This window comes from Scatophagus argus, chromosome 6 (genome assembly GCF_020382885.2).
Source record: "Scatophagus argus isolate fScaArg1 chromosome 6, fScaArg1.pri, whole genome shotgun sequence".
Taxonomy (NCBI): domain Eukaryota; kingdom Metazoa; phylum Chordata; class Actinopteri; family Scatophagidae; genus Scatophagus; species Scatophagus argus.
The window spans coordinates 5,054,705-5,081,435 of NC_058498.1; the positions used below are offsets into that span (position 1 = coordinate 5,054,705).

The following is a 26,731-nucleotide window of genomic DNA, read 5'->3' on the forward strand; positions in this document are numbered from 1 at the left end:
CTCTTTCCTCAGAGGAATGCTAGTCCTGAATTCCTCCTGGTTAATGTCTGTCTGAGTTTAACTAATGAGGGACACTGATATGGAGTGATATGATTAGACATCCAAAGCTCTTGTCTGCTCATATCCAACAGAACAGAGCAGAGCAGAACAAGAAAAAAGAAACAACTACATTTGTTCTAAATTTCAAGAGGAATTTTGGATTTTAAATCCAGGAAAACTTTATTTTTAGTGCTATACCATCTTAAACTCTACACTTGCATATTACTGAGTAGAGTTAAAGGAAGCCAGGAATTACTTGCAGCTAAATAAGTCTGTTGATCCTTTGATTGGGAACATTTTCAACAATAGCTATAATTAGTGCTCAAGGTGTGTACGACCGCAAAAATCTGCCACAGGTGACTGGCTGAGAGACAAAACAAACGATAATTTAACAAACAATAATTGGCGTTTGAGCCCAAAAGAAACGTGAGTAAAGACTGAAGGAAGAAGGTGAACAAAGCAGAAAGGGAAGCCTTACCTGTGGCTCTGCTGCTGGAAGGCCCCCCCTCCTCCTGGGGTTTGCACGCGAGCATCTGTCTGTGCAGATGTGGAGCCTCTGTGGAATGTACAGCATTCCCCTGACTCCCATCTCCTGTACCGCCACCACCTAGGTTTTCCCCAAGTGCCTCCGGCCCGGCGCAGCTGCTGCCCCCCGGGTTCTTGCCACCATGACCCACATCCCCTCCCCTGCTGGGCCTCCTCTGAGGCTCAGCTTGAGGGGGAACCAGCAGCCGAACGGAGGGACGCTGAGAGATCTCCGGCTCCTCATCTTCAGGGATCGGGTTGTACCAGATCTCTCCTTCATCGTCAGCATCATTCTCCTCGGCTGGGTCCACGCTCCGAGGGTGAGGAGACACCTTGGCCTGACCGATGTTAATCTGAGTCAAGATAGAAGCCAACGTTCTCAGTTAAAACTGTGAGGAAAAGATCTGTGTTGGATCCAAAGTTTGACATTTTGGCTAACCTGAGGCAGGTGCAAGCGGACTGGCCGTGATGGGGCTCCCCCTGAGGGTCTCAGGTTTTCTGGAGAAGGACTGGGAGCAGGTGGAGGCTGGTAGGAGCCCTGGCTGCCCTCCTCCTCAGCTCCCAGCGCTCCCTGCAGCTCGTCCTTGTTACAGTGATTCTTGCCGAGCGAACTCTGCTGCAGCCAACTGCGCTTCTTGGAGACAGTGATGGTGGTGAGCGGTGGCCGCCATGACGAGGTCTCATTGGTCCGGCCCACCTCCCGGCCATTAGCACAGGGGGTTTGGACATTCTCAATGAAAGCTGACGGAGTGATGGAAAGAGAAAGAGTGTGAATTACACAACAGGAGACACTAAAAACTCATTTGATTGGCATGAAAAAAACAACAACTAATCATTATCATCATGATCATTATCATTAGAGGAAGTATTAACCTGAAGTGAAAGAATCTGATGTTTAATCTCAGACTATTCATGTCCTGTCAAGTTGAAGAAAACATCTGTATCAAGAAACCACAGGTGCGGAAACACTGAGTAATGTCATTGGGATTTCTACTCTATCATCGCAAGTCATTACAAAAGAGCCACGTCTTTGCTTTGTCTCATTTAACTGTGATATGTTTCATAACTTTTAGATCAACTATCTTGATTTGGTCACAACTTCAATCACGCCACCGCACTTCCCCCAGAGCACCTCCCCTCTTTTCTCCTCAGTCACACTTTGGGAATAAGTGGGATTTGAATAAAAAAGAGATCACAGGGAGATGGAGAGATTTAGCACACATAACTTCCATCACAGCAACTTGGAAAAAAAAAAGAATGAGAAACCACTGGCATTACAGCTGAGAAAATAGAGCACAGAGGAGAGTGTGTGTGTGCGTGTGTGTGTGTGTGTGTGTGTGTGTGCGTGTGTGTGTAAGGGGACGACGATAAGCACAGCGGTTGGCGATGTGTGCAGTGAAAAGGACAAATAACAGAGACGGTGACGCGGTGACTTACCATCCCAAAAGGAAGCATTAAAAGTGTGACCGCATAGCTTTGAGTGTGTTGATGCGTCTGTGGAGGATGTTTTTCCCCCCCAATCAGAGAGTAAGAAATCCAAATCAAATCAAAAGGCACATTTAAAAAATATATGACGTGCTTTTATTTTCACAAAGGTTGATGAGCAGATGCAGCGAGGGAAAAACAACCTCTGAGCGTGTGTGTGTGTGTGTGTGTGTGTGTGTGTGCGTCAGGGTCTTGCTCTAACATGTACAGCAGGCTCATGTAAAAGACTGTTTTGATCCTCAGCAGCTCCCCTCCACATGCTATAATGACAACTTCTCCTTTCCTCAAGGAAATGCATTTTCATGCATGCCAGGCTAACATCCACCAAATTACAGACTTGGGAATATTTTCACTTTAAAAATCAAAACCTAACACAGGCCACCAGTGTGTGCATGTGTGACCCTGCTTTTGAACTGTGTGAATGAGTCTGAACAAACAGCTTTGTTGTTGTTGTTGTTGTATTATTAATCCACAGCTGTCAAAATGAAGTACGTTAGGAGATCACATGGTTTCAACTTACATAACTTCTACTCAGTTGATTCAGACTAAGGTTGGTTTTTTGCTGTTGCTTTTATTGACAAAGCCCTGAGAGAGGCGCACAGAGAGCAGAGGGCTCCACTGGGATTTACTTTTCCCTGAAAGTCAAACAGCCTCTCTGAACAGCCTCTCTCTGCTTTACTGCAGGCTGCAAAGCAACTTTATAAAGCAACTGTTGACTTTCAATAAATGCTGCCATCTCCAGCGGCTCAAAACCCCATAAACCCCAACGTTCCAGTTTCTCTCACCACAACACAATTTCTTTAAGTGCTCCTTGACTTTTTGATGGCTTGAGAAATATGACAAGTTAGATACAAAGTGAAATGAAGAAACTGATTCTGTTATACAAGGCACCGCTGAGTATATAAAACAGCTTTCATTAGCGAGAACAGAGGCCACGTTTAAGACACTCCTAATCTCCAAAAACACAAACAGCTTGGACTACAAAAACACATCCCATCACAGCCCTTCTGTCATCCACACATTTTAATTAAAGCAGACCAAAGCACATCTTTAAGCATTTCCTCCTTTCCGCTCTGTTTAAGTTAAAGGAGGTTTCCTGTCCGAAATGTGTGTGCGTGAGCAGAGCCAGCAGTGTGTTTGCATTAGCCTGGATTAGGCCTGATGCTGCGTTTGAGGACCCGGAGCTCAGCAGTTTCAGCATGTGTCGACTGCTCACTGAACATACCTGTTTCTGGTGACAGACTGAGCCCCATGAGTTAATGTGTAGGCCCAAGCTAGTAGGTTATAATGACCTGCTGCTTGTTTGTTTTCAGCTGTTGAGGCCTGGAGTTGCTTGTAACCCTTCAAGTTCTGTCTACAAGTAGTACAAGTAGTGTTTTTACTTAAAAATTCCCTGCAGTTTTAAGACTTAAAATGCTGTACTTTGACTAATAATGTTTCTGACATGTTTTTTCTACAAAAAAAGCCCCATCATTATCTTGTTAACATTTTCAAAAGTTTCATCTACTTCAACTAGTTTCCACATCATGCTTGTTAAGTTCAATACTTAACGAGGAGAAACCTACAGAAAAGTACATTAAAATAGTAATTTATATTTTTGTAAACTAGTCTGCAAGGGTAGTTTACAAAAGAAATCTTCAAAGACTTTTAAGACCAAGACACATCCAAAACTACAGGCTCTTTAGCCTATAATTGATATTTAGCGAGTGGAACCCAGACAAACTACCATCAAACAAGGGTTAACTGAAAGCAGAAAGACCCTGGATTTGAAGTCACAGCACAAACGCAGACTGCAAAATCAAGCAGGGGCATTTAAGAGACTGAAAGTCTGTTTTATGCCCTTATCAACAGTGAACTATCCCACACTTGCACATGGGGAAGAATGAAATAAGCTGTCAGAGAAAAGGATCATTGGAAGGTATAGACCAGCAGGATGCTAGTTGAGAAAGAACTTTTTTGGGAGAGCAGAGAAAGTATTTGAAGACCAAGAACAAATTGAAAAACTGCAGGCTCTGCCGCCGACGCTGGAGCTGGTAACGCAACACTGAAGAGAGGTGAGATGGTTGTTGTCAACATGCCATCGTCTTTAAGGGGTCTTTCATAGCTGGAAGAGGAAGCGTGTTCTGACATGAGCAGCATTCCAGGCCACAGCTCCAGATTTACAACCCCTGCCGCCGCCGCCACCGCCGCCGTCTCCTTCCACTGTCACACTCCTTCAGCACAAAGCAGCAGCAGGACACTGGGTTTGACCTCAGAAGTGAGATTTTAACCTTTTTCACTGGTGTCAAATATCAGAGAACATCACAACAGGCTCCAGCACCTCTCAGTTTCTCACGTCAGCTTGTGATTGCTGCTTGTGCTTCTGTTTTTGTGCTGCAGAACATTCAGCCTGATGAAAACCAGTCAGTAGAATCTCTGAGTCTCTAAGTGCTTAAGAGAGAGAAATTAAGCTTGTTTTCCCACTCTAGGCAAAAATTAGCTCGTGTGAATGAGAAACAATGAAGTTTGTAGAGCTAAAACAATCAGTTAAAATTAATCCACAACTATTCTGATAATTGACTAAAGTGTAAAAACCACCTACTGTCAGCGTTGAGGATTTGCTGCTTCTCTTTGTCTTTTAACCGAAAACAGAAAATCTGAGGGGTCTGAACACAAAGAGCAACTCAGAGGAATTATGATGTCCTCGATTTTTCACGTTATTGTCATATTTTTAAGAGCAAACAACTAAACTTTTAATCGAGGAAGTAATCTGCAGATTAACTGGTAATGAAACCATCATCACTTGCAGTTATTTGCTTCAAAATGCAGGGAAGGTCAGACCATCAGAATATCTATTAGGAAAGAACTTTTCGGATAACTGAAGAAAGATTTTTTCATTTATGCCAACAAGACACGCTTCCAGGAAGCAAAAGTAAGAAAACGGCTTCGTTCCTCTTTGGTTTGTATTTTGCATGGGAGACCGCTGAGCATCACGCATCCAAACCAACCTATACACACCTCGAAAAGCCAAACAGAAGCCCCTGCTGATTAAAATTTCCATAACAGAGCTAACACAGCCGGGCTTCCTGCGCCGCAATGGCAGGAAGATGATGTGTTCAGGGCACGGAAAACTCACACCCCTGACCTGAAGGTAACAGATGGCCGGAGCACATAATACAAGGGTGCACGTTTGTGTGAGAAAATAAATAGAAAACAAGAGGCAGAGAGAGAGAGAGAGAGAGAGAGAGAGAGAGAGAGAGAGAGGTGAATGGGGAGGAGTGATACGTCTGAGGTGCTGAAAGGAATGCAGACTCAGAAAGAAAAAAGATTATTTCCTGGATGTGCCGGTGTGACCCCGTGCTACGTGAGAATGACAGTAAACACAGTTATATTCACATCTAAATCTTCTGAATGATGATTCTAAGACAAAACACTCGATCCACTTTCCCACAGGCTTTTCTTTTATTTCTTAAAATCTTTCTTTGCTTCATAGAGGCTACTCTTTTGATGAGTGTAAAACACACACCAGCTAGTTTTCTTTTCTCCTCCATACAGACAACACTTTGTTGTGTATACAGAGTTTGTTCCTCCACCCCTTCGGAGGGAATCTTTTGCTGTGTGCCATACATTCCTGTTGACACTCATTCATATGGTAATGAGGATTCTCCGTGTAGATTTTTCTTTTTACGCCACTGCAGGGCTGAGATCGTCCAGGGTTGCATCACATGTCAACACTTGTATCCCGTTGAGGCGTCCTGGCAGCACAGCCCGTTAATGCTAATACCACTTCCTCCTCAATACATTCCCTTGAAACCGAAATTCTTTTCAGTGTCGCAGCTCTCTCTTTCAGTGCATCTTCCCTCTTGTCTCGCTGTGTCCGTTTGAAAAAAAAAAAATGTTTCTGCAGAGGGACCATGCAATCTAAAAAAGGCACACGGACCCACAGTGTGATCCAATTAGCTCCAAAACTCTGCTACAAATAACACACGTCATTGAAAAGCCCTTCAACAATGCTTTGAATGAATACAACCCAGTTAGTTTCACTGGAAATCAATCATTCAAAACTAGCCAAATAAGTTGCAAGTGTTCGCTCCACACTCACTGCAGACACCATCATGTGACTCGCACTCATCTCATAAACCATCCTGGTATGAACCCTGATGCCTCAAGTTTCTCTTCCATCACCTGATCTGTCTTTAGAGCTACCATCCTTCATAAATCTGTCCAAGTGCAGACACATCAGACAAGACAAATGATTGTACCTACGAAAAAGAAAAAAACAGCTCAGTACCAGGTTTTCTGGCACAATGCAGAAACCAGACGCCACATCGTTCTGACATGACTTGACAGCAGTCAAGGAGGATTATATTACACCTGCACGCTCACCTCAATCTGTAGCTACTTCGAATCTACTGAGCAAGCAGGAATTAATGTAATCAAAATGTTGAGCAATAACACACAGCGGCGAGCCAAATCCATAGCGCGTCTTTGCTTCAAATTTGATGTGTTCAACATAGTGGAAAACTTGTCTGCTCGTTCACGGCTGTTTAAATAAGAAGATGGACACTTTTCTCATGTCTGTACGGTAAATATGAGATGACAACCAGCAGCCAGTTAGCTCATCTCAGCACACAGACTGAAAACAGGAGGGAAACAGTTAGCATGCTGTCCCAAGGTAACAAAATCTGTCTAACCAGCACCTAAAGCTCAGTACGTTACATTTAATTTATACAAAACACTAAATGCAAAATCGACACCTTGTGGAGCGGAGAGGCCAGGAAGCCACTCCTCCGTGCCAAGACTCCTCGTAAAACCACAACTTGACATTTTTACACTTTGTTTTTGGTATGAATTAAACAAACAAAATACAGTATGTTAACTACCTTTCTGTTATCAACATATTTTGGATTTTGGACCCACTCATGTCATTCATGTTTCCAGTCTTCACTGCTAAATCAAGCTAACCACATTGGCAGCAGCTGCGGTTTTAACAGACAGATGAGAGTGGTATTAATCTCCTCACCAAACCCTACAACATTTTTCACAAAACGTTTATTTTTTTTCTTCTTTTCAAAGCTCTGATATGTGACACAAAATGTTATTTCACTCTTTCTGCTGCTCCATTCCAATTCAGTCAGTATTTCTAGACATGCAAACAGGGTATGATTTTCCTTTTAGTCTGAACCACAGGACTGAAAAAAAAAACAACTGAATATATGCCTCACAGGAGTGGATCTCATGCTCCTCTGTTTGTGGTGTCTACAACTCAGTCAACATCGGCTTTGACTGGCACGTCGCTCCTGAGCTCAGGTCTGGCCAAAACACGACGCCTGGATACCGCCTGCCTGCCGGCAAGTCAGCCCTCTGCCACAACCCAGCAAAACTATAAAACCTCCAACTGCAAATACAAACATGCATGTACACACTGGAGATGTGCATTTGCACGCTCATGTGCAATATCCCTCACCCACACATGTACATAAGGAGTGACACACTCAGCTGTGGGTGATGACCGACATGATTCCTTTTTACACCGTAATTAATGGACAAGTCAGGACAGGAACAAATTAGCTGCAGTTTAATTAAGCCAATATTTTTTGCTCTGTGCCTTCATAGTGAGGTTTAATTTCCGAGTAACACTCAGTGGGAGGAAGAGTACTATATTTAGAAAGTCAAACACATATAAATATTTGCATAAATCAAGAGCAGGGCTATAAACTCGATGAAGAGTTTCAAGCCAAGACAAGCAATTCACTGGAGCTTTAGAGAGCTTTGGCATTTCTTTCTTTCTTTCTTTCTTTTTTTAAATGGTTCTTTGTGAGGCACAGAGAGGCCCACGGGGGCAAGATAAGCTCAGCGCTGACCTTAATAAATACTTAATAGCCCTTCATTTTGTTCACTCATGGCGAGGAATTAAGTGACACAACGCAAACAAGTTAAACAACAGGAATGGCATCCTAAATATTCAATCCCAAGTCTCTTTAAAATGCAAGTTACCATGGAGCTGTCCGGAGCAAATGACTGGGGAGGAAGGCAACATGACAGCCCAACCCCCCTGTACTCCCAAACACTCACTCACACTCACACACACACACCACACACCACAGAGAATAACTGCAGTGGCTTCTCTCCTGTTTTGGATTCCTCTGGCCCCAGCTGTGGAAATGTTCAGTGGGGACAGAGAGGGGAAAATGGCAAAAAAAAACTAATATCAAAAAGAGCCCTGTCTTCATTCTGGCTAAAAGAGGAAAGAGCTTGAGATGTAGAAAAGTTGGAGCTACGTTGAGCCAACAGCGGCTGGAAGTCAAACACAGAGAACTTCCGCTCAGCCGCCTCAGAGATCACACTCTATTTCTAGCAGCACGGCTCACTGACAGTCAACAACAGCCTGTGCACATGGCAGGTCATCTATTTGCTCTGGAAAACACTGTCAGAACAACACACACACACACGCCTACAGGCAGGCACGCTGGCACACACATGCACCCGAGCACACAGAAAACTATGAGCGGTGGAACAAAGAAAGGATGATCTGATCCATGCGAAGCAGTCCATCTCCACAAAGTTTTCCACACAGACTGTTTCCAGATCCTACGAATGAACTGCTGTGTTTGGAGTCAAATCAGGTCAGCATGGACGAAAAAGTGCAAATTGTTTAGTACAGCCATGTAAATGTCATTTACTGTGGGTTACTGTCACTGGGGCAAGGCATCAATTCACATAAAGGAAATTTAAAAAGCTTTATGTCCAGCTCTATGACCACCTGGACATTCATCTCCTGCTGAGGAAGACATGACTGAAAGCTCCAGGACAGAAACTACACTGACCTCACGGTGACATTGTTTTACTGGCTGGGTGAAGTTTAAATTATATCCCACCTAATCCCCAGCTACCTCACGATGAATCTGAGACACCAAAACAACATTTGGGGTCACACGTTAGCTCGTGTCACTTGTTACTGTCAGCGGTTTCATGATACAGATGTTTTCCTGCTTTCCGCACCACATCACAAACTGAACATCAAAGCTCAAAATCATTTTGTACATTATTCAAATGTCACACACACCACCAACACCACCATGATAAACACCACTGCAGCTAGCAGAGGAGAGTGAGTTAGTTGTTACTGAACTACACTGTGAGTGATCCGACCTACAACCTGATGTGCTATTAATTTGGTGTTAAAATGCGCCTAAATTAGTGTGAAGGACAGAACCCGCCACCGGTTAGAGAGTCGTAAAAGGAAAGCAAAGAGGTCTGAGGTGTCTCGTCCCTTTGCTTTGCATCCACAAGAGCAGGAGTGCAGGGTGGACCGCCACCAGACGGAGTGTACTATGAGTGGAGGAGGATGACAGTAATCAGACGGGAGGAAGGAGGGTGACAGGTCTCTGATTCAGAGGATCCACGGGAGTTGAGGCCACTCCGCGTAGCCTTCCTACCTGCTGGCTGCTGCTGCCTTGGAGACTTGATTGTAGGTGGCTTGGCCTTGACAGGTTTAACCCCTCGGCTGGACATCTGAACCCCTGTTTTACCCCCACCAAGGTTTGGCAAAGATGGGCCCTCAATGCGCTGCTTCATCTCAGAAGACAACAAGCGGCCCTTGTGCATCCACTCTTGCATCTTGTTAACAGTGACCCCGTGGCCCTTGTTGAAAGAGCCAGCCCTCTGTGCTCGGACCTCACTCAGCTCCTGCTTGTTGCTGCGACCCTGTTGGGCCGACGCTTCGGCGTTGCTGTCTGACGAACCCGTGAGGCTGTTGACGGAGCCACTGCTCTCGTCGAGCGGCCCGCCACGATCTTCATCACCGCCAGCATCTTGTAGCAGCTCGGCACTGCTGATTGCATCGTAAAGCGCCCGAGGTTCTGACAGCTCACACACTCCTGTGACTTCAGCCTCTTTGGCCCCTGTTTCACCACCCGTTTCAGGACTCTGCCCTCCAGGGGCCTGAACACAGAGCGAGGGTCCACCTGGATACCTGATAGCTCCGTCACTAGCAGAGCGTGGCAACGTGGGTCTTACCTCGGTCAAGGACAGGTTCAACATACTCTTACTGCTCGGCCTGCTCACTTTGAGGCCTGACTCCAGGTTCCCACCTAGGCAAAGCAGGAGTGAGTCGGTGTCAGACACCTGCTGAGGGCTGTGGTCTCCCCCTGAGGACCAGGAGTCACTGTCCATGTTTTTGGCAGACAGCCTCGAGCACAGGCTGTCCCTGGAGTGGCTACTGCAGGAGGAGGTGGCCTGTTGCTCAGTAAAACCAGCACTAATCTGTTGGACATCCAGGTTGATATCATTCATAGCATTGATAAGCAGGTAGTAAGCTTCTTTCAGCTGGTTCCTAAGTCTGTCTGTTTCCTGGGCACTGTCGCTGTCACCGAGCTGTCCTTTATCCTGACCAGACGGAGGCAGCTCTGCAACCTCTGCTCTATCATCATCACCTTTTGCCCTAACGGTCTCATAAAAAGGCAGAATTTCATTATCATAATAATCGTCATCTTCGCTATCTAAAGCGTATCTGAGTGAGCCCTCTGTGGCGCACATGGTTGCCATGTTAATGTCGCAAATTTCTAACTCCGTGGGGAAAAACGTCGGGCTCTGCAGAGCGCCTGTAGTCGCCCTAACGTCTCCTGCGCGCTCGGGCCCGTAACTCTCAACGTTTCTGATTAAAATATTTTCTTCCGTACTTGTTGACGCACAGCTTGGATGAAAAGGTTCCGCGCAAACCGACGCGTCTGTCTCCGAAGTTTGGCTGTTGTCAAACGTCCAGTTGGCGTTGTGTTCATGATCAGTCGCTTCAGTCCCTGCCATGTGCCGGGAGTGTCCTCTGTCTCTGGGCTCTGTCCCATCACTATCAGCGGTAGTAACCCGGCCCTCTGCTGGTTTACCGGCCTCGGTATGCGGTTCTACCCGTGCTCGGTACAAAGCGCGATTTGAATTGTCCCCAAACCCGATTGAATCGCCGACGCTGCACTGCCGTGGGACCGAGACGAAATGTTTTCTCTGGACATGCGGTCTTCCGAGCGATACGGTGATTTCGCCACCGGATCTGGGCCCCTGGTGGCTCATATCGTCCTTCCTGACCGCATGCCCCGCAAACTGCACGGCTCTTTGAAGTGAGACCCCCAGGAGCTCCTCATTAACCCGAACCCTGCCCCCGCTGCTCCGCTTCTGAGGACGTGCGCCGGCCAACTCTGCTGAGCGACTCTCCCGGACTATCACGATCCCCCCGGTCTGCACCATCGCCAAATCAACACAATTCTCGTACGTACTCATTCTCTCTGTGGTGCAATCCAGCCCCGTGAGCAACACTACCGGGCGAGCCTCGGCGGAGTCTCGCTGCGTCTGCAAAACTTTTTCTTTACCTTCTCGGCCACCATTCGCCGCAGCCGCAGCCGCAGCAGCAGAGCCGTATCCACCGCCGAGCGTCGCTCCTTTCTTGGATTTCTTCCCCCGGAGTTTCGCTAGTAAAGTCCTCCGCAGAGGATCAGCCATTCCTTTCCTTTGCCCCCTGCGAATTCCTCCTGGTTTCTTTCAGCACGCTGGCTCCAGAAGGAAAGGGCCGACTGGGTTCTCCTCGCTCGCCGCGGTCAAAGCTCGCCGGGCGGACTCCATTCTCCGCTGTCACCTCCGCACTGTCGCCTCACTCACTCCTGGCTCTCTCTGCTGCTGCACCATCTCCCTCCCTCTCTGCTCCACACACACACACTTTGCCCTCCTCCCTCCCTCTGCTTCTCCCTCTTTTCCTTTCTCTCTAGCGCCTCTCATGCACCTCACCTTCTCCTCGTGTTTGCAGCTCAGATGTTTGGAATATTTTTCCTGGCTCAAAGTTCAGGGAAGTCGCACCTAAATTGTTCGGGGGAAATTGAATGAAAGGTTCTTTCAAACTGGCGCTCGTACAGCTAAACTGAGCTTGGTTTTGTAACTCAGCTAATTCATTTGTGGAATGAAAGACAAGCACAAGGGAACACCTGATGACTAATTCTTCAACTACCGTAAAGTTATCTGTGATTTGGTCCGTAAAATGTAAGGAAATGTCCACTACAACGAACTGAGGTCCACAGTGACCTCATCGAATTGTTGATAAACGAGTCCAAACTCAGACAGATTCAGTACGGCAGGGGACATTTGTGATCAATGCGTAAATCTCTGAATCTCATTTGTGAATGCAGGACAGTGAATGCAGCATCACGATTGGCCGCATTCCATTCCGTCAGCTGACATGATGAATCAATTAATCAGTTAGCACATTTAGATAATCAATCAATTGTTTCAGTTATTTTTCAAGCAACAAACAAACAGCAAATCGTTTTTCTGGTTCCCATGAAAAGATCTGCTGCTTGTCTCTGCGCTGCATCATTATTAAATTGAATATCTTTTGAAAAACATTTCAGAATGTCACTTGGATTCTGGGAAATAAACAAAGGCAGATTAATCAATAATGAAAACAATCTTTAGTTGCAGCCGTAATTTCATCATCAGTGGTAGAAGACGTATTGAGATCTGTCACTTCAGAACAGTGAAAAAGCCACACTATAAAAAATACTCAATTAAAATTAAATGTCTTGCAATAAACGTTTTACTTAAGTGCAGTATATCAGCAAATTATATTTAAAGTATCAAAAGTAAAAGTACTCAGTAGACATTAGGAAGAATGACCTCTTCCTCTGTGTTATATTTATCACATATACGATTGAAATACTCTTACTGCAACGTGTAACACATGAGCAGCATTTTGAGGTTGTTTTATCTGGAGCAAATGCATGATGAAGAGGATTTTATATTTCGGATGAAGCTTTACATTAGCTGTCAAATACATGCAGTGCAGTCAAGTGTACAATATTCAATCTAAATGTAGTGGAGTAGAAATATATGTAATAAAGGATGATGTTTAAAGGGATGAGGATGACTCAAATATCATCAGTGTGTTTCCTTTTTAGTGACACAGGTGTATAGATGTGAGTCTCACACCTGAGACTCTGAGTTTAGTTTTGTGTGCTGGTGTGCAAAATGCAGCTCCAGCCTCTCTATTCAAATTCAGTGCATATTTGTCCCCGAAATGTGAATTAAATTCAGTTGGAGAGCAGTGAGCGCAGACTTCAAATTACCACCTTCACTGGTAGCTGTGAAGGCATTTTGGCAAACAGCAGGGAAAACAGCTCTCATCATCTCAGGGGAAAAATGTGCTTGACCCTCTGCAGAGCAGGAGAGAGAGAGAGAGAAATGGTGGTCTCACCAAGAACCACTGAGGAGGACGGTGATGAACTACCAGCTCTGAATCATCTCTTAGTCTTTACAAATGACCGGGATTGAGCGTGTCACAAGGGTTTGTCTTTTAATAGCTTCGTCTTCATCATTACACCTTCTTTTTAACCCTCCGATAGCAACTCCAGCCTAAAAGCACGGCCTGCCACATGACAGATGGCTGCCGATTATCGGACTGACACTTTTATCTGAAGTGTATCTTGAGTAATCCTCTCCTCTCTGACCTTGCATCTAACCCTTGTCCTCGCTCGCAGCACAACTCGAGACTTTAAGAGCGGCCGAGACAGCAGAGAGAGGAATGAAACACACTTCACTTGAACCTTAAGCCATTTGTTTGCTGTTGTCTCTACTTGGAATGTGCAAGAGGGTGAGCTGCTGAAAAGCTGCAGTGGGTGTATGAGTGCACATGCGCTCTCTGCCTCTCTTTAACTCACACACACACACTCATATACCAACACACACGCTTTCTCTCCCTGACTGACTCTGACTGTCTCTCCTGGCATCACCGTGCCTCCCTTTTGTGAGGTATAATGTCTACCCATGATTGAAGGCATTTATTGTCGGAGCCATTCATGGACGGGGCCCCAACATCCCACACCCAGTCTCCTTCTCCCCCACCTCTCCACCACCACCACTGCCCTCAGTAAAACATGATAAGCATCTGTTATTGCTCTGCAGGAGCTGTGTAGGCCCTGACGCCTCGGCCTGCCTCCCCATCTGACTGACTAGACCCTGTCTGGGCAGTCATTTACAGGTCAAAACCTGCAGGCTGCATAATGCGTCTTTGTATGTGAAAGAGAGAAAAAGGGGAGAGGAGAGGGCTGTTGTGAGGGAGAGAGATGCATCAGGAAGGACACAAACTTCTGGACAGACTGTGTTGCAATTGATCAGTCCAATCACTGCAGGGCAAGCAGATTGTCTGTTTGACAAATAACGTCTGTTAGTGCAATTTTCATGCTGGAAATGTTTTGCATTCTTGAAAATGTGATCTTATTTTAGTGCCTGAGGTTATGCAGCAACATATGCAGTGATTACTTGTTGTATTTATGACAAAAGAAAGCTCCGGCCTCATCTGTAAAACAGACTTACAATCAACTTTGACCAAAAGTAGGACTTCAGCAGAAAACCACATAATGGTACCGCTTAGGTGAAGGATGCAAGTCTTTTGCTCACCGCTGGTTACTGTCATCAGATTGTCCTTTATCTTGCTGTGACAAGACGTCTTGGATACACATCCTGTGTCAGTGTCATCTTGTCACCAAAACACAGATGCAATGAGTCAACAAAGATTTAAATGAACACACAGTAATCACTTGTTAAGAGCTGCTCTACATGCTGACTCAACAGTGCAGAAGAAAATGTGGAAGTTTCTCTCCCTTTCTTTTCTTTTCTTTTCTCTTCCTCCACCAGTCACTTGTGCCCTTTGTGAAGCCAGTGGCAAAACATCTGCTTAGCTGGCCCCCTTTCAGATGGCCCAGTCGCAGAGTGTATGAGGAAGAGAACTCTGAGTGTGTGTGCGACAGAGAGAGAGAGAAGGTATATTTGTGTATGTGGGTGCACGTTTGCATGTGCACGTGAGTGTGTGCTGGGATCTGGGGCTTTGCAGCTGTTGGGGCTCTCCTCCTGATGACTGCCCATTGTTCCCTCTCTCTCTGTGCCGGCCGGTTTATGGGCCTTCCCCATTTTCTCAGTGCACACCGCAGCGAAATTTATGTCCTTGGACACAAGCCTTTCTCAGGGTATAAATTAGGTTGGATGATCCCTGTCAGAGTGGTGTTGCCAAGTGCCTGCAGTTTTTACATACCAGAGAGTCACATTATGGTCATAGCTATCGACTATTGATTTTACTATTGAAGAGAAAAAAAATCCTAAGGGACCTCTTATTGTGCCTCACTGCATTTATAGTCACACAAGTGTCAAAACTGTGGATTCGTATGTTGGGTTTTTAACGACTGGGCTTGATGGCTATGGGTTAAATGCTACATTTAGTGCAGAGAATAAGAATTTTTAAATTTGACCATAAAACAAGGAGTTGACTTTTATCTCCCCAGAAGCTTGTCTCTGTCACTAAAACTCTTTAATGAGAGAGTCCAGGTTAAATTAATCCTTCTATGTACAAACATTGCAAAAGTGTAATTAAATGATTAATATGAAGGCAAACACAATACACTGCAGTCAGTGCTTTGTTACATCTGTGTGATTGGGGTAAAGACAAACATTACAGCCCACGTAATTTCCTCCACATAATATCCAAACTACAATAAAAGGCCAATATAGGTGAAGTGATTGATGTAAACAGAGGCATTCAGTATCTGAATTGGTGTGAGCAAACATCATGTGCTCTTGTCCGGAACCCAGATAAGCTCTTATCTCATTAGATATAAACTATGACTAAGATAGCGAGGATATTAACCTCAATATTGTGTTGTGCACGTGTTGGCTGAAACGTCTGTGAGCGTTTGAAAGATGCATGGCAAAAAGAACCACCAAATAAGGTCTTGTTAGCTGTAGAATTTGGGATAAAGTTTCCCCCTGAAGCTCACACTGTGACTCACGGAGGCTAAATTCAGTGGTCTAAATCAGGAAGTTGATATTTCTTCCAGCCTCGGCTTTCGTGTTGTTGAATCGTGTTGAAATCGTTGAACGGTCACGTTGAAACTCCATTCTGCTTTACCGCTTCTACTCACTCATCACCCTGATCAGTTTGCAACAGAAGCTGTGGTGAAAACGAAAGCAAAGCTCCTACTAATCGAACATCTTAAGGTCAGAGACACCAGGGAGGACGTGCCACTAAAGATTATCATCAGGATAAGATGAATATAATGGAACTTGGCTGCAATAAACACTTGATTTCTTTACCATTTAATCTGTCTGATTTTTTTTTTAAACTGACAGATCACATAAGTTTATACATAATAGGGATGTGTTTAATATGTTACTTTCCCCAAGTTTCACAAGAAAAATAAGTCCTTAAAAAGATATTATTTACTTTTGAGATATTTGTTTCCTTGATTGATAAATGAAATGTTTAAACTATCAGTTAGATAACTGTAGCCACTCAACAATTTAGTCCAAGGTGACATTGGTGACAAACGGTCCAAAGAAGACAAAGAAACTCATTTTACTGCAGCGTAAGACAAAGAAAGACAGCAAAGGTTTGGCATGTGAGCAAACTTACACAACTCACTGCACCCACTTAATCCTGATTCAGTAAACCACATGAACACGGGGTCAAGATAACAGAATTCACACAGATAGCATCTCCTGACCAGCAGACAGGTTAGCTGGCCGCCGCCGGCTGAATTTTTTTCCTCTTTTTCTGAAACACACACACACACACACACACACACTCTGGTCTCTGTGTCTGTTCCATTATCACCAGACAACCTCTGACATGTTTATCATGACAAAAGGTCAGACTGCTTGTCTCTTGCTACTGTTCTCTGTCATCTCTGAACGTTCCTGAGTGTCTCTGAGTTCATTCATCAGGTGATCAGGCTTGAAATGTTTCACTTCACAACTTCATCTTCATGCTCATACTGTCTGTGTGGAAACTATTTCTGCATTTCCTCTCCTATATGATCTTCTTTGTCACGTGTGCTTGAATATTAGGATGTCCACATTTAAATTATGGATATTATATTTTCTCTTGCTGGCATTTTTGTGGCAACAGCGCTTCAGTGTTTCAGATTATGTAACAGCTCCTCAAAGTTTCCATTTGTGCAGGCAGGCCCCACAAATAATCACTTGCCAAAAAAATAAATAAATAACACACACAGGAAATTATGTAATTTCCCAGCTTGGGATTAATACAGTAAATTAAATTAAAATTAAATTAAATGTTGGTAGAAATGTATTGCTTATTGTAAGTTTGAACTTTTATAGGTAATATTGTAATATAAATACAAAGACAAATAAATGCAGATAAATAGGCAGATGAGTAAGCCTATGTATGAGAAACTATTTACAGTTCATAAGTAAGAAGTTTCTCAGATCCCTCATTTGCAATAAATGACCATTTTTAGGTAATTTTTCATCTTGCAGCTAAAATCCCTGTCTTGTCTTTCTGTCCGACGCTTTTTATTCCAGAAGAGCTGATGAAACCTTAAAGATGTTGTTGGGTGGTATGGAGGAATGGAACTGGTACATCAGTGTAAAACAAGTGGGATCATTTGGAAATATTCAGCTGCAAACCAGTGGTCTCCACCACAGTGTAACTGTAAATTACAGTATTAAGTTACTGTCTCACCATCGTTTGGAAAGTTTGACTCCACCCTCAATATGAGGACGAGTGCGGGTGGTTTATAGGCCATGGTGTCCTCTGAGCCAGACAGGAACTTTGATCTTTTTTGTTATTTCAACAGACAATCATACATAGATTAAGTTACATTTTTTTCTTATCTGAATTGAAAGCTGATGGGTTAAAGGGATCTATTTGTCTCCACCTCCGCAGAGGTTTTTCTCTTCTGCTGAACATCTGTTTCACACAATCCACATGACTGCTGGTGTGAAAAGCAACTGTTTGCCTCAAGAAAACATCTGGGGATGATTGAAGTGAAGGCAACAAGTCAACAACAGTGGGTGCGTTGACATGGAACCAGCATCCTAAACTGGTGCCCCCATGAACTCCACATTGTTGATGTTGTGAAAATAATATCTTGACAACTACTAGATGAAAGTCTGAGACTAACCCAACTCCTAACCCTAGCGCTAATTAGCAAATGATAGCATGCTAACAGGCTAATCTAACATGATGAACTTGGTAAAAGTTTTAATGTGCTCATGTTAGCGTTAAGCTCAAACCACCGCTGTGCCTTTGAGCACAGCTTCACTGCCAGCGAGACTGCAGACTCACCAGCTGTCGTTTTTGCTTAGGAAGGATCCTAACGGAGTGAAATCACCTGGAAGTGTCAGCCGTGATAAGAGCTGCTCAAAAAAGATGCTTTTACGCTTCCTTTTTCAAATCTCCTTTGGCATAGGATACGCTGAACCGTCCTTTAGGACAGGAGGAAATGCTGTCCCACAGTTCCAGTTCCTTTAAAGTGCAGTCGATTCTCTTAGCCCCACGTTAAGTCCTTGTGAACTCTCAAGTCATCCCCTGACCTCATGACGTTTTCAATCGAAGGCCAATTTAAATTGTTTTCAGAAAAGTCACAGGATGTGTTTTTTTTATGAGACTTGTTAAAATGTGAGAAAAGTTTTCTTCTTCTTCTTTTAATGGCTGAGGGTCCCACAGCAGCAGCAGACAACAGCCAGAACTAAATTTACATACAAGCTGCGACATTGTGCTGACTGTGTGAAAATGTCATAAGTCAGAGAGAAGCAGCTGTAGGCAGCCAGCTCGGTAAAGACCCCTGAATACTCAATGGCCATCATGGGGTCTTGACCTTCCAGTAAATGTGTCACGGTGATAAACGGTTAGTGTGAGTGACACTTTTCAAAGCCCTGGAAACAGGCCTGAGTTATTGGAAACCTCTTTCAATGTAGTGACAACATTTAAGGTCCTACAGCTGACCAGTATGACTGAAACAATACAATTTAACTTAAACACAGATAATTTGGTTGAGTTGAAATTTTATCAGAGCTGTTTGAGGACTTCAGCGACTGAAGCTCTGATTGTACCGAGTGTAACATAAGACCAACATAAGGTCAGCAATCTGTGACATCCAGTGAGAAGAAAAATGCTTTGCCTCTGGTCACACGATCTTTACAATACAGCCCAGGAATGCTGTGGATATCATATCAAAGAGACTAACAGTTCAACGCCACAAAAAACACAAAAGCCAAGCTGGAATTTATAGTTTTCCACACGATTCTAAGAATAGAGAACTGCAAAACATCTATTTTCTGGGAAACTTCCAGCTACAGCTTTGACAGCAAGATGAGTAATTCTTAAACACTGATGGATGTGACCTCGTCGGCCATTGCTCATCCGGTCTGTATGAAGAGAGGGGTTATTTGTTCGTAAATATGGCTGATAAAATCAGTTCGCTGCTGCTGTTGTGCAGGACCAGTTACGCATTTCAGACAAGGCCAGGCACATACCTGGAGGCTGGAATTTTATCAGAGGCATATTTACCACTATTTCATGTCAGCCCACAATGACAGATAGGCCAGGAATTTCTCTGATCATTAAGCTGTTGCAAAGTGGAAACTTTTCCTTTTTTCAGTTTTTGGAAAACCATGATATATATGCTTTAATGGCTACAGAAATGTAAAGAATGAATTGGGGAGTGTTTAGTCTACTACCTGCATTTAGGGCATTTTTAAGACTCTGCTGGCTGTGGTCAACAATAAATTATTTGCAGCTCTTTCTGAACATGTCTCTTAACCAAACTGAAACCAAGAGAACAGCTTTTTCCAGTAAAATATTTTTTTATTGCTAAGTGGTTTATGATAACACTCAAAAAAATGCCAGCCAACAAAAGAGATTTGCTGGCAGAAACAAAGGGTCCACTAAAGAGTACAACGTTCATCTTCTGATATAACACTTCACAGGCAAGACATTTTATTTCACACAGATGTCAAGAGTTGTGTAATACAAGGTACATGAGACTGAACAAACAGTCTGTATGCATCAAGTATCTCAAGAGAACTGAGATGAGACAAACTTCCCGATCGAAGAACAGAACTCCCTTCATGACAAAAACTGGATACACACAGATCTCGGCTGTGATTTGGATGCCTGACGTTTACACAAAATACAGCACACTTCACTACAAACACGAAGGGAGTGTTTTCTAGTGTAGCTTAAGGGCGACATCTAGTGCCCATAAGCAGGAAGAACAGCCATTTCTTTAAAGATTACTACAAATTTACAGCATTTTTTTTAAAATCACATATTTCAGTGGAGATTAGATGTTTGTACAATACCAGACAAACACAGTGAACCACCACATCAAGACATCACTGCAATTTTAGATCAATAAATTAAAACAAAGAAGAAGCAAAGCCAACAAAACTACACTTTATGTTCAATGTGTCACGGTAGAATGAACTCTAAAGTTTTGGGGGTTTTTTTGGCAGCTTTGGCCTTCATCCTTATTGGTTATTATTACCATTTTATTAACAACTTCACTACAAGGACACAGAGACACAGAGACTCAAACAAGAGCAGTCAGGCAGGTTTAAACAAGTCTCATTTCACCTTGTTGTTTAAACTGCATATTTGGAAGTAAATGTGACGCCCAAGTGGGACTAAACCCGTCTAATCGAACGTTTGGTGAAGCCCAGTACATGTTAAAAGGCTGCTGTGTTCTCTCATCCCTGTGTCCATGGAGGGGAGCTGGTGAGGATGACTGACAAAACTATGAAAACACAATCCAGAGTGTAAAAGTCCTGAATTTTCACATAACTTTGGAAAATAGTCCACAGAGATTTACTAGAGTCTAAATTCTTAAAGGTATACTGTGCAGGATTTCCCTCAAAAAACACAATGTGTAGACTCCAGAATTACAAAAGTAATCCCTCTCAATCACCACTTAAGAGCCATGAGAAATGTGTGGCAGTGTTTGAGATGTTGCCCCCTGCCTGCATTTTCTTCTGCTCTTAGCATTTTGCTGTTTCAGGATGTTTCTGGGTGTCAACCTCTGGGCTAACGCGTAATGTGGTATGTGTAGCCCCCAGCTAATAAAAATCATGCAGGGTGTGAAGTCGAGACCCTCTAAAAGATTGACCAGATTACATTACGCTTTCCGTCTCTCTGCTCTGCTTCTGTTCTCTCTCTCTCTTTGTTCATCATGGACATACAAAGAGCTGCAGGTTTGCAAGTCTGTTTGACCGAGTGCAGGGCTGAGCGACACACAGCCAAAGCAGAGGAGCAAACAGCAGACAAGATGAAGCTCCTCACCATCTGAGCCGGGAGAAGAATGAACCGCCATCCATCATGCACGGTAAAAGATTGTTATTGCCATGTTAGGCCTTTGTTAGGCCAACAAAGTGCTTTTTGATGCGCATGCACAGCATCACACTAAACACTGACACTGTTGTGTTACAGTTCACACCTCCAGAATCACACGCTGGACTGGTGTTGTGCCGCTATTGTTCTGTTCAGTGTTGATTAATGAAAGGCACAGTAAATAACGATCTTTACTGCTGCAATTTTGTGCAGTCTCTGTGTAAAAAATGCCTCTGTCTCGACCACTAAGTCAGCGAGGAGGACCCACCTTTGAATGGTGCCTTAACAAACAGCAACCATCAAATCTTGCATAGTATACCTTTAAGCTGGAAATTTGGCAGCCGTACATATACTACACATAAGCTACAGTTTAAAGTGTGCAGTCTATTGCAATCAAAACAGATAATAGGTTAACATAAAGGTAAAATTCCTGTCAGCATCACCTCCTACTGGACCATTGTGCTAATATTTGAGAATTTTCATGGCTGATATAAAATGCACGAATGCACTGATACAAGATTAACATCTCGTCAGCTGAGCGGAGCAGATGGGCGGAGGAGGAGCAATGTCAGCAGAACGGAGATATTTTGGGATTAGCAATGATGACAAAAGTAAAGCAGACTGCAAACTATACTCTGTTAAATTGTCAAGAACCCAACAAGCCGTGCAGACCCAATGGAAAAGCATGAACTACATGCTATAATCACTCATACAGCCTCAGTGGGCTCTGGGAATATTTGGGTCTAAATATGAGCTCCCTGACAATCAATGCATGTATATGAGCTCAGTTTACTTTGTGAAGCAATAGTACTCACATCTCACTATGGGCAAGTACCCAAATGTACTTGTTCAGAAGAAAATGGTATTGGTGCATCTAAAACAAAAAAACAAATAAGGACCAGATTCCTTGTTGCAGGCAGTTCAATCCTCACTCAATCTTTTGCCTCAGGATCCTTTTCTCCTCTTCAACGAAATTCTTGTCAGAGGTAGCTTGTCCCATGTCCCTCTTCCTCTTCTCCTTCTGCTGGAACGTCTCCACTCTGCGTTTCTTGGCAGACATGAGTGCCTGGTTTGATTCCTCATCTGACCACCAGAGGAGGAAAGCAGACAACAGACAATAATGATTTTTTTGAATTATTCAACAGCAGCACAACACAACACAATCTCAGACACAATGCAACACAGTAGGAGTACAAAATGCCCCACTGCCACTGCACTGCAGGACCTGCTAGACTAACCTGAGTCAGAGGGTTGTTCCTCTGCGGGTAAGAACTGAGCTTTTCCAGTGTAAGGCTTTGGTGCATCTTCCCCATTGTCTTCATACACACTGGACCACTTTATAGCCATGTCCATGCCTGGGGGAGGTCCCTTCTTCTTCTCTGGCTCTGCAGTGTAGCTCTCTGGTGGAGGTACAGCGTTTGTCTTCCATGGCTTAAACTCCCTGGCAGGCTGCAAGCAACAGAGAAAAAAAGGATGTGGAAAACTTACTTAGAGGAAGTAACAAAGGCGAAGGTGGGTTGCTAAACTAAAGCAAAAAATGAGCTGTACTCCCTTGTAGCCACAGGTGGAATAGAAAAGCTCCTGGAAACATGCAGCACTGCTGAGTTTACATTAATCCTTCAACTCCTTGCATGACATAAAGAGTAGTAAGATAATAGAGAACAGACCAGAGTCTGTAATAAGCACCAGGCACCACGGCTAGACTACCTGAAAGATGGCAACAATGTGCCGACTGTGCAAGTGTGCTAAACGCTGCTGAAGAGATTAGGTGATTAATCAATCGACATACACCGACTCCTATTTATGATAAATAACCTTTCGCTGAAGTCACTTACAAAGCCTGAGTCCCTCGATTTAGCTCCTCAAATGTGGAGATTATGCGCTCTTTCCCGTTTTATGTGTTTATAAGTTAAATACCTTCGAGACTGCGCCTGTTGCTTTTTTTTGGCATTCATTTTCACATCAAAACAGCAATATAATAGTATAAATAAACAGAAGAATGGATAGTGACATGTTAATTGCAGCCCTACTCACTGCAGATAGTTGCCCAGAAATCTACTTTAACTGTCTGTCAACGGAACAATCTCTCAGAGTTCACATTATGCACGTAAATGTCGATAGATAAAATACTAGAAACATATTAGTGCAACCGGGTTACACTGGGCAGCACTGGTAATCGTGGATGTGTACGTTATGTGACAACTGACGACATGTTAACATTACATGGCTACTAGCGTCGATCGCCTTAAAATCTCTTAAACTCTGGCTGGAATTAGGTGTATGACATGTGAACACAGGTTAATGGTAACTATCCGTTTGCCGCTATGTGCCGTACCTCTTCCGGAGGTTTGACCGTGAGACTGTCCCAGTCAATCTCCTTATTCAGTGGATTGTAAAGAAAAGCAGGCTTGGACACGGAGCGGAACAGCTCGTCAGGTTTGGGTAAAGGAGCTCCACCGGCTGCCCGTTTGGCTCCTTGTTGGGAGGACGGAGCCCCGCTTGCCGCAGCGTCCGTCTGTGGTCTCCTCTTTCGACTTTCTCCCTCCTCGTCGGAGTCGCTGCCATCGCTGCTGTCGCTCAAATCGTCGTAGCTCGAGAAGAAACCTAATGTGCCTGTCTTCTTTTCTTCTGCCATCTTGCAGGAGTTACTAGTTTCCTGACGTGTAACAGCCGGTTAAATTAAAACAATGAAAAGATGAAGATAAAGCTGCGGAACCTAATTGAGTTTGATTCGTTGCTCTTAGCGCTAATTACTCCATTTTGAATCAGCCTCCAAAATAGTCGTAAAGCAGTTGAGTTATGTCGTGACGACTGTCGCAAAGGAATTTTATTAAAGGAGCAGGCTGAGTAAAAACAAAACGAACATCATGTTAATGGCACTGTACTACATGTAAATTTTAATAGATTTTCTTTGGGAGTAAACATTTTTTATCTTCACCTTACTTGATTATCCTGTGATCGTTTATATATTATAGCATTTTCTTTCTCACAGCTGTTTGGTTTCTGTTTATGATTTAGGCTATATGGAGATGTTACAGTGTCTGAGCTTGAACGCTGACTCCCAGCACAAAATTTTGGCATTGAGACTTGGCGCTGTGGTCACGTTTCAGTTGTAGCCTAAATAGCCAGCAGATGTCACAGTATTTATATTGCATTGAAGTTGCATTGTTAAAATTAGCTTAAAAATTCATGGACTCACTTGTGTCAGCAACAATATGCTGACGCAATCAAATCATACTGCTGAAAGTTTCATATTCTGATAGAGATCAAGGTCTTCAAATATTTTACATAGCCTATTCTATTTCTCAGTCATGAGAGCAGGCCTATGTTTATGTAAGAAATAGAGGATACGTGCTGGATAAGTGTTGTCTTTCAGGCCATCAGTGGATGACCTCTCAATGAGGATCAGTAAAAGTGAAGTGCTTTAAAGTACAATTTAGTGATAAAGTCTGACTACATAAATGGAGCCTATTGATCTCAGTCCTTTTCATCCTTGTGTGTTTTGAAAATCCACACACAGTTTAAATTATAACTTATTATATCTGTTCAAAACAATCAGCAACTAGTTCTATCAATACAGTAGTAAAGTAAAGGCTTATCACCATAACGGAATCAGTTAATTTACCGGTGCAACTTTTGCACCATGACAGAACAGCATGTGGGCAGTTCTTGAAGAAAATCCACTTGAGTGAAGTCATTAACAATGTTTGACCACTAGAGTGCAGTATCATCTCATCAGTTGGTCAAAGATCCATCCCAAGTGTAAGTCCTGAGGACCTGAGAAGAACTGAATTTGGGCACGGGCCTGATCGCTGCCCACTCTGGTTTGACACTATATTAGTTGTAAGGATGCTTGCTTTGCCACTTTATTATGTTCAAACAGTGAAGACTGTTTGTTTTCATTTAACTGACATTCCCAACAATGTCCAAGACTTATACCACCACACTGACACCTTCAAAACAGTCATGACTTCTGACCACCACTTCCCCTGATGGTTAAGAGTAGTTTAGAGAACCTGAGCATCAAAAGTCTGTTGTGAGTTTTCTTAAGTCAGCCAGACTCATAGGGGCCAGTCTTTGCACTCATGTACAGGTCAAACACAGACTAAAATGCACAAAATAGACAAGCAAACATAAATCTACCAGATATACTGTCTACAGTTTATCTCTGCCTTCGTCCCTGTCTTCATGTCCCTCCCTCCATACTCAATAATAACAATACAGATGCTTAAAATAAGATGTTTTGCATTTTTTGGCAAGTTGGAGGTCAGATCTTCAAAGAGATTTATTGAAAGTCCAGTCCTAACACATCCTGAAGGTAAAAGTTCATGTGTAAGGAAATATTTGCATTTTTTGTGTATGCTGTGTAGGGCCAAGAAATGTCTTCCATGTTGGGTTTTGCTTTTTCTTCTTTGGCTTCATCTCAACGTGCCATCCTGTTTTCCTTAGTGCAGTAGCTGTGCTAGCAGTACTCATTACCAGCACTAGTTGTGTTAGTAATTGCATGAAAATTACTCCATAGTGAATAATATTTGCAATAGAAGAAGGTACAAGTACAGAATAATTCTGCCAAGTCACTCACTTAGCACCTTGACACTAACAACAAATACAGAAGAAAAAAAGAAATATACACGCATTGGCCACTTTATTAGGTGCTCCTGTTCAACAGCTTGTTAATGCAAATATCTAATCAGCCAATCATGTGGCAACCCAATGCATTTAAGCATATAGACATGGTCAAGACCACCTGCAGAAGTTCAAACCCAGCATCAGAATGGGGAAGAAAGGTGAATTGAGTTACTTGTGCCACGACTGTTGGTACCAGATGGGCTGATCTGAGTATTTCAGAAGCTGCTGATCTACTGGGATTTTTACACACAACCAAAATATCCAGTGAGCGGCAGTTCTCTGGGAAAAAATTCCAGATTTGTCTGAGATGACAGAAGGGCAACAGTAACTCAAGTAACCACTCATTACAACCAAGGTATACAGAAGACCAACTCTGAAGGCACAACACGTTGAACCTTGAAGCAGATATGCTACAGCAGCAGACCACACTTTCAGCTAAGAACAGGAAACTGAGGCTACAATTTGCATGGGCTCACCAAAATTGTACAACAGAATATTGGAAACACCTTGCCTGTTCTGATGAGTCTGTGGTGTGACTTTGGGACGGTAGAATCAGAATTTGGCATAAAAATCATGAAAGCATTATCCATTTTGCCTTGTATCAGGTTGGTGGTGGTGTAGTGGTGTGGAAGATACTTTCTTGGTACGCTTTGGGCCCCTTTAGTACCAATTGAGCATCATTTAAATGCCACAGCCTTCATGAGCATTGTTGCCAACTATGTCCGTCCCTTTATGACCACAGTGTACCCATCTTTTGTTGACTTCTTTCAGCAGGATAATGCCATGTCACAAAGCTCAAATCATCTTAAGCTGGTTTCTTGAACATGACAATGAAGTCACTGTACTCAAATGGCCTCCACAAGTGGAACGAGAGGATTAGTATCATGGATGTGCAGCCAACAATCTCTGCAGGATGCT

The 26,731-nt window shown here is 43.5% G+C and overlaps 2 protein-coding genes across 4 annotated transcripts in view; both read right to left on the bottom strand.

Moving 5' to 3' along the window:
* Nucleotides 1–12,160, bottom strand: part of syde2 (synapse defective 1, Rho GTPase, homolog 2 (C. elegans)) — a 44,801-nt gene extending 32,641 nt beyond the window's left edge. Inside the window, exons 1-3 of one of the 3 annotated variants that reach the window (XM_046390853.1) lie at nt 9,468–12,158; nt 1,004–1,305; nt 518–917 (exon numbers count right to left, since the gene is read on the bottom strand). In XM_046390853.1, the coding sequence (XP_046246809.1) occupies nt 518–917; nt 1,004–1,305; nt 9,468–11,517 (2,752 nt within the window). In that variant the 5' untranslated portion in view covers nt 11,518–12,158. Of the gene's footprint in view, nt 1–517; nt 918–1,003; nt 1,306–9,467 lie in introns of all 3 variants that reach the window. The other 2 variants (XM_046390855.1, XM_046390854.1) reach the window with 2 other exon arrangements.
* A 7,482-nt stretch (nt 12,161–19,642) lies between these two features.
* c6h1orf52 (chromosome 6 C1orf52 homolog) lies at nt 19,643–23,982 on the bottom strand. The gene is made up of 3 exons (XM_046392303.1): nt 23,520–23,982; nt 22,423–22,633; nt 19,643–22,267 (listed from the first exon to the last, which is right to left on the bottom strand). Exons 1-3 carry the CDS (start codon nt 23,817–23,819, stop codon nt 22,113–22,115), a joined length of 666 nt encoding a protein of 221 aa, XP_046248259.1. The 5' UTR covers nt 23,820–23,982; the 3' UTR covers nt 19,643–22,112.
* Nucleotides 23,983–26,731: the final 2,749 nt, after the last annotated feature.

Coding starts and splice junctions, on each gene's coding strand:
- c6h1orf52 (XM_046392303.1), bottom strand. CDS start 23,819: ATGGCAGAAGAAAAGAAGACAGGCACATTAGGTTTCTTCTCGAGCTAC. Junction 22,634..23,519: donor CGGTCAAACCTCCGGAAGAG/GTACGGCACATA, acceptor TGTTGCTTGCAG/CCTGCCAGGGAGTTTAAGCC. Junction 22,268..22,422: donor GGAACAACCCTCTGACTCAG/GTTAGTCTAGCA, acceptor TCTGGTGGTCAG/ATGAGGAATCAAACCAGGCA.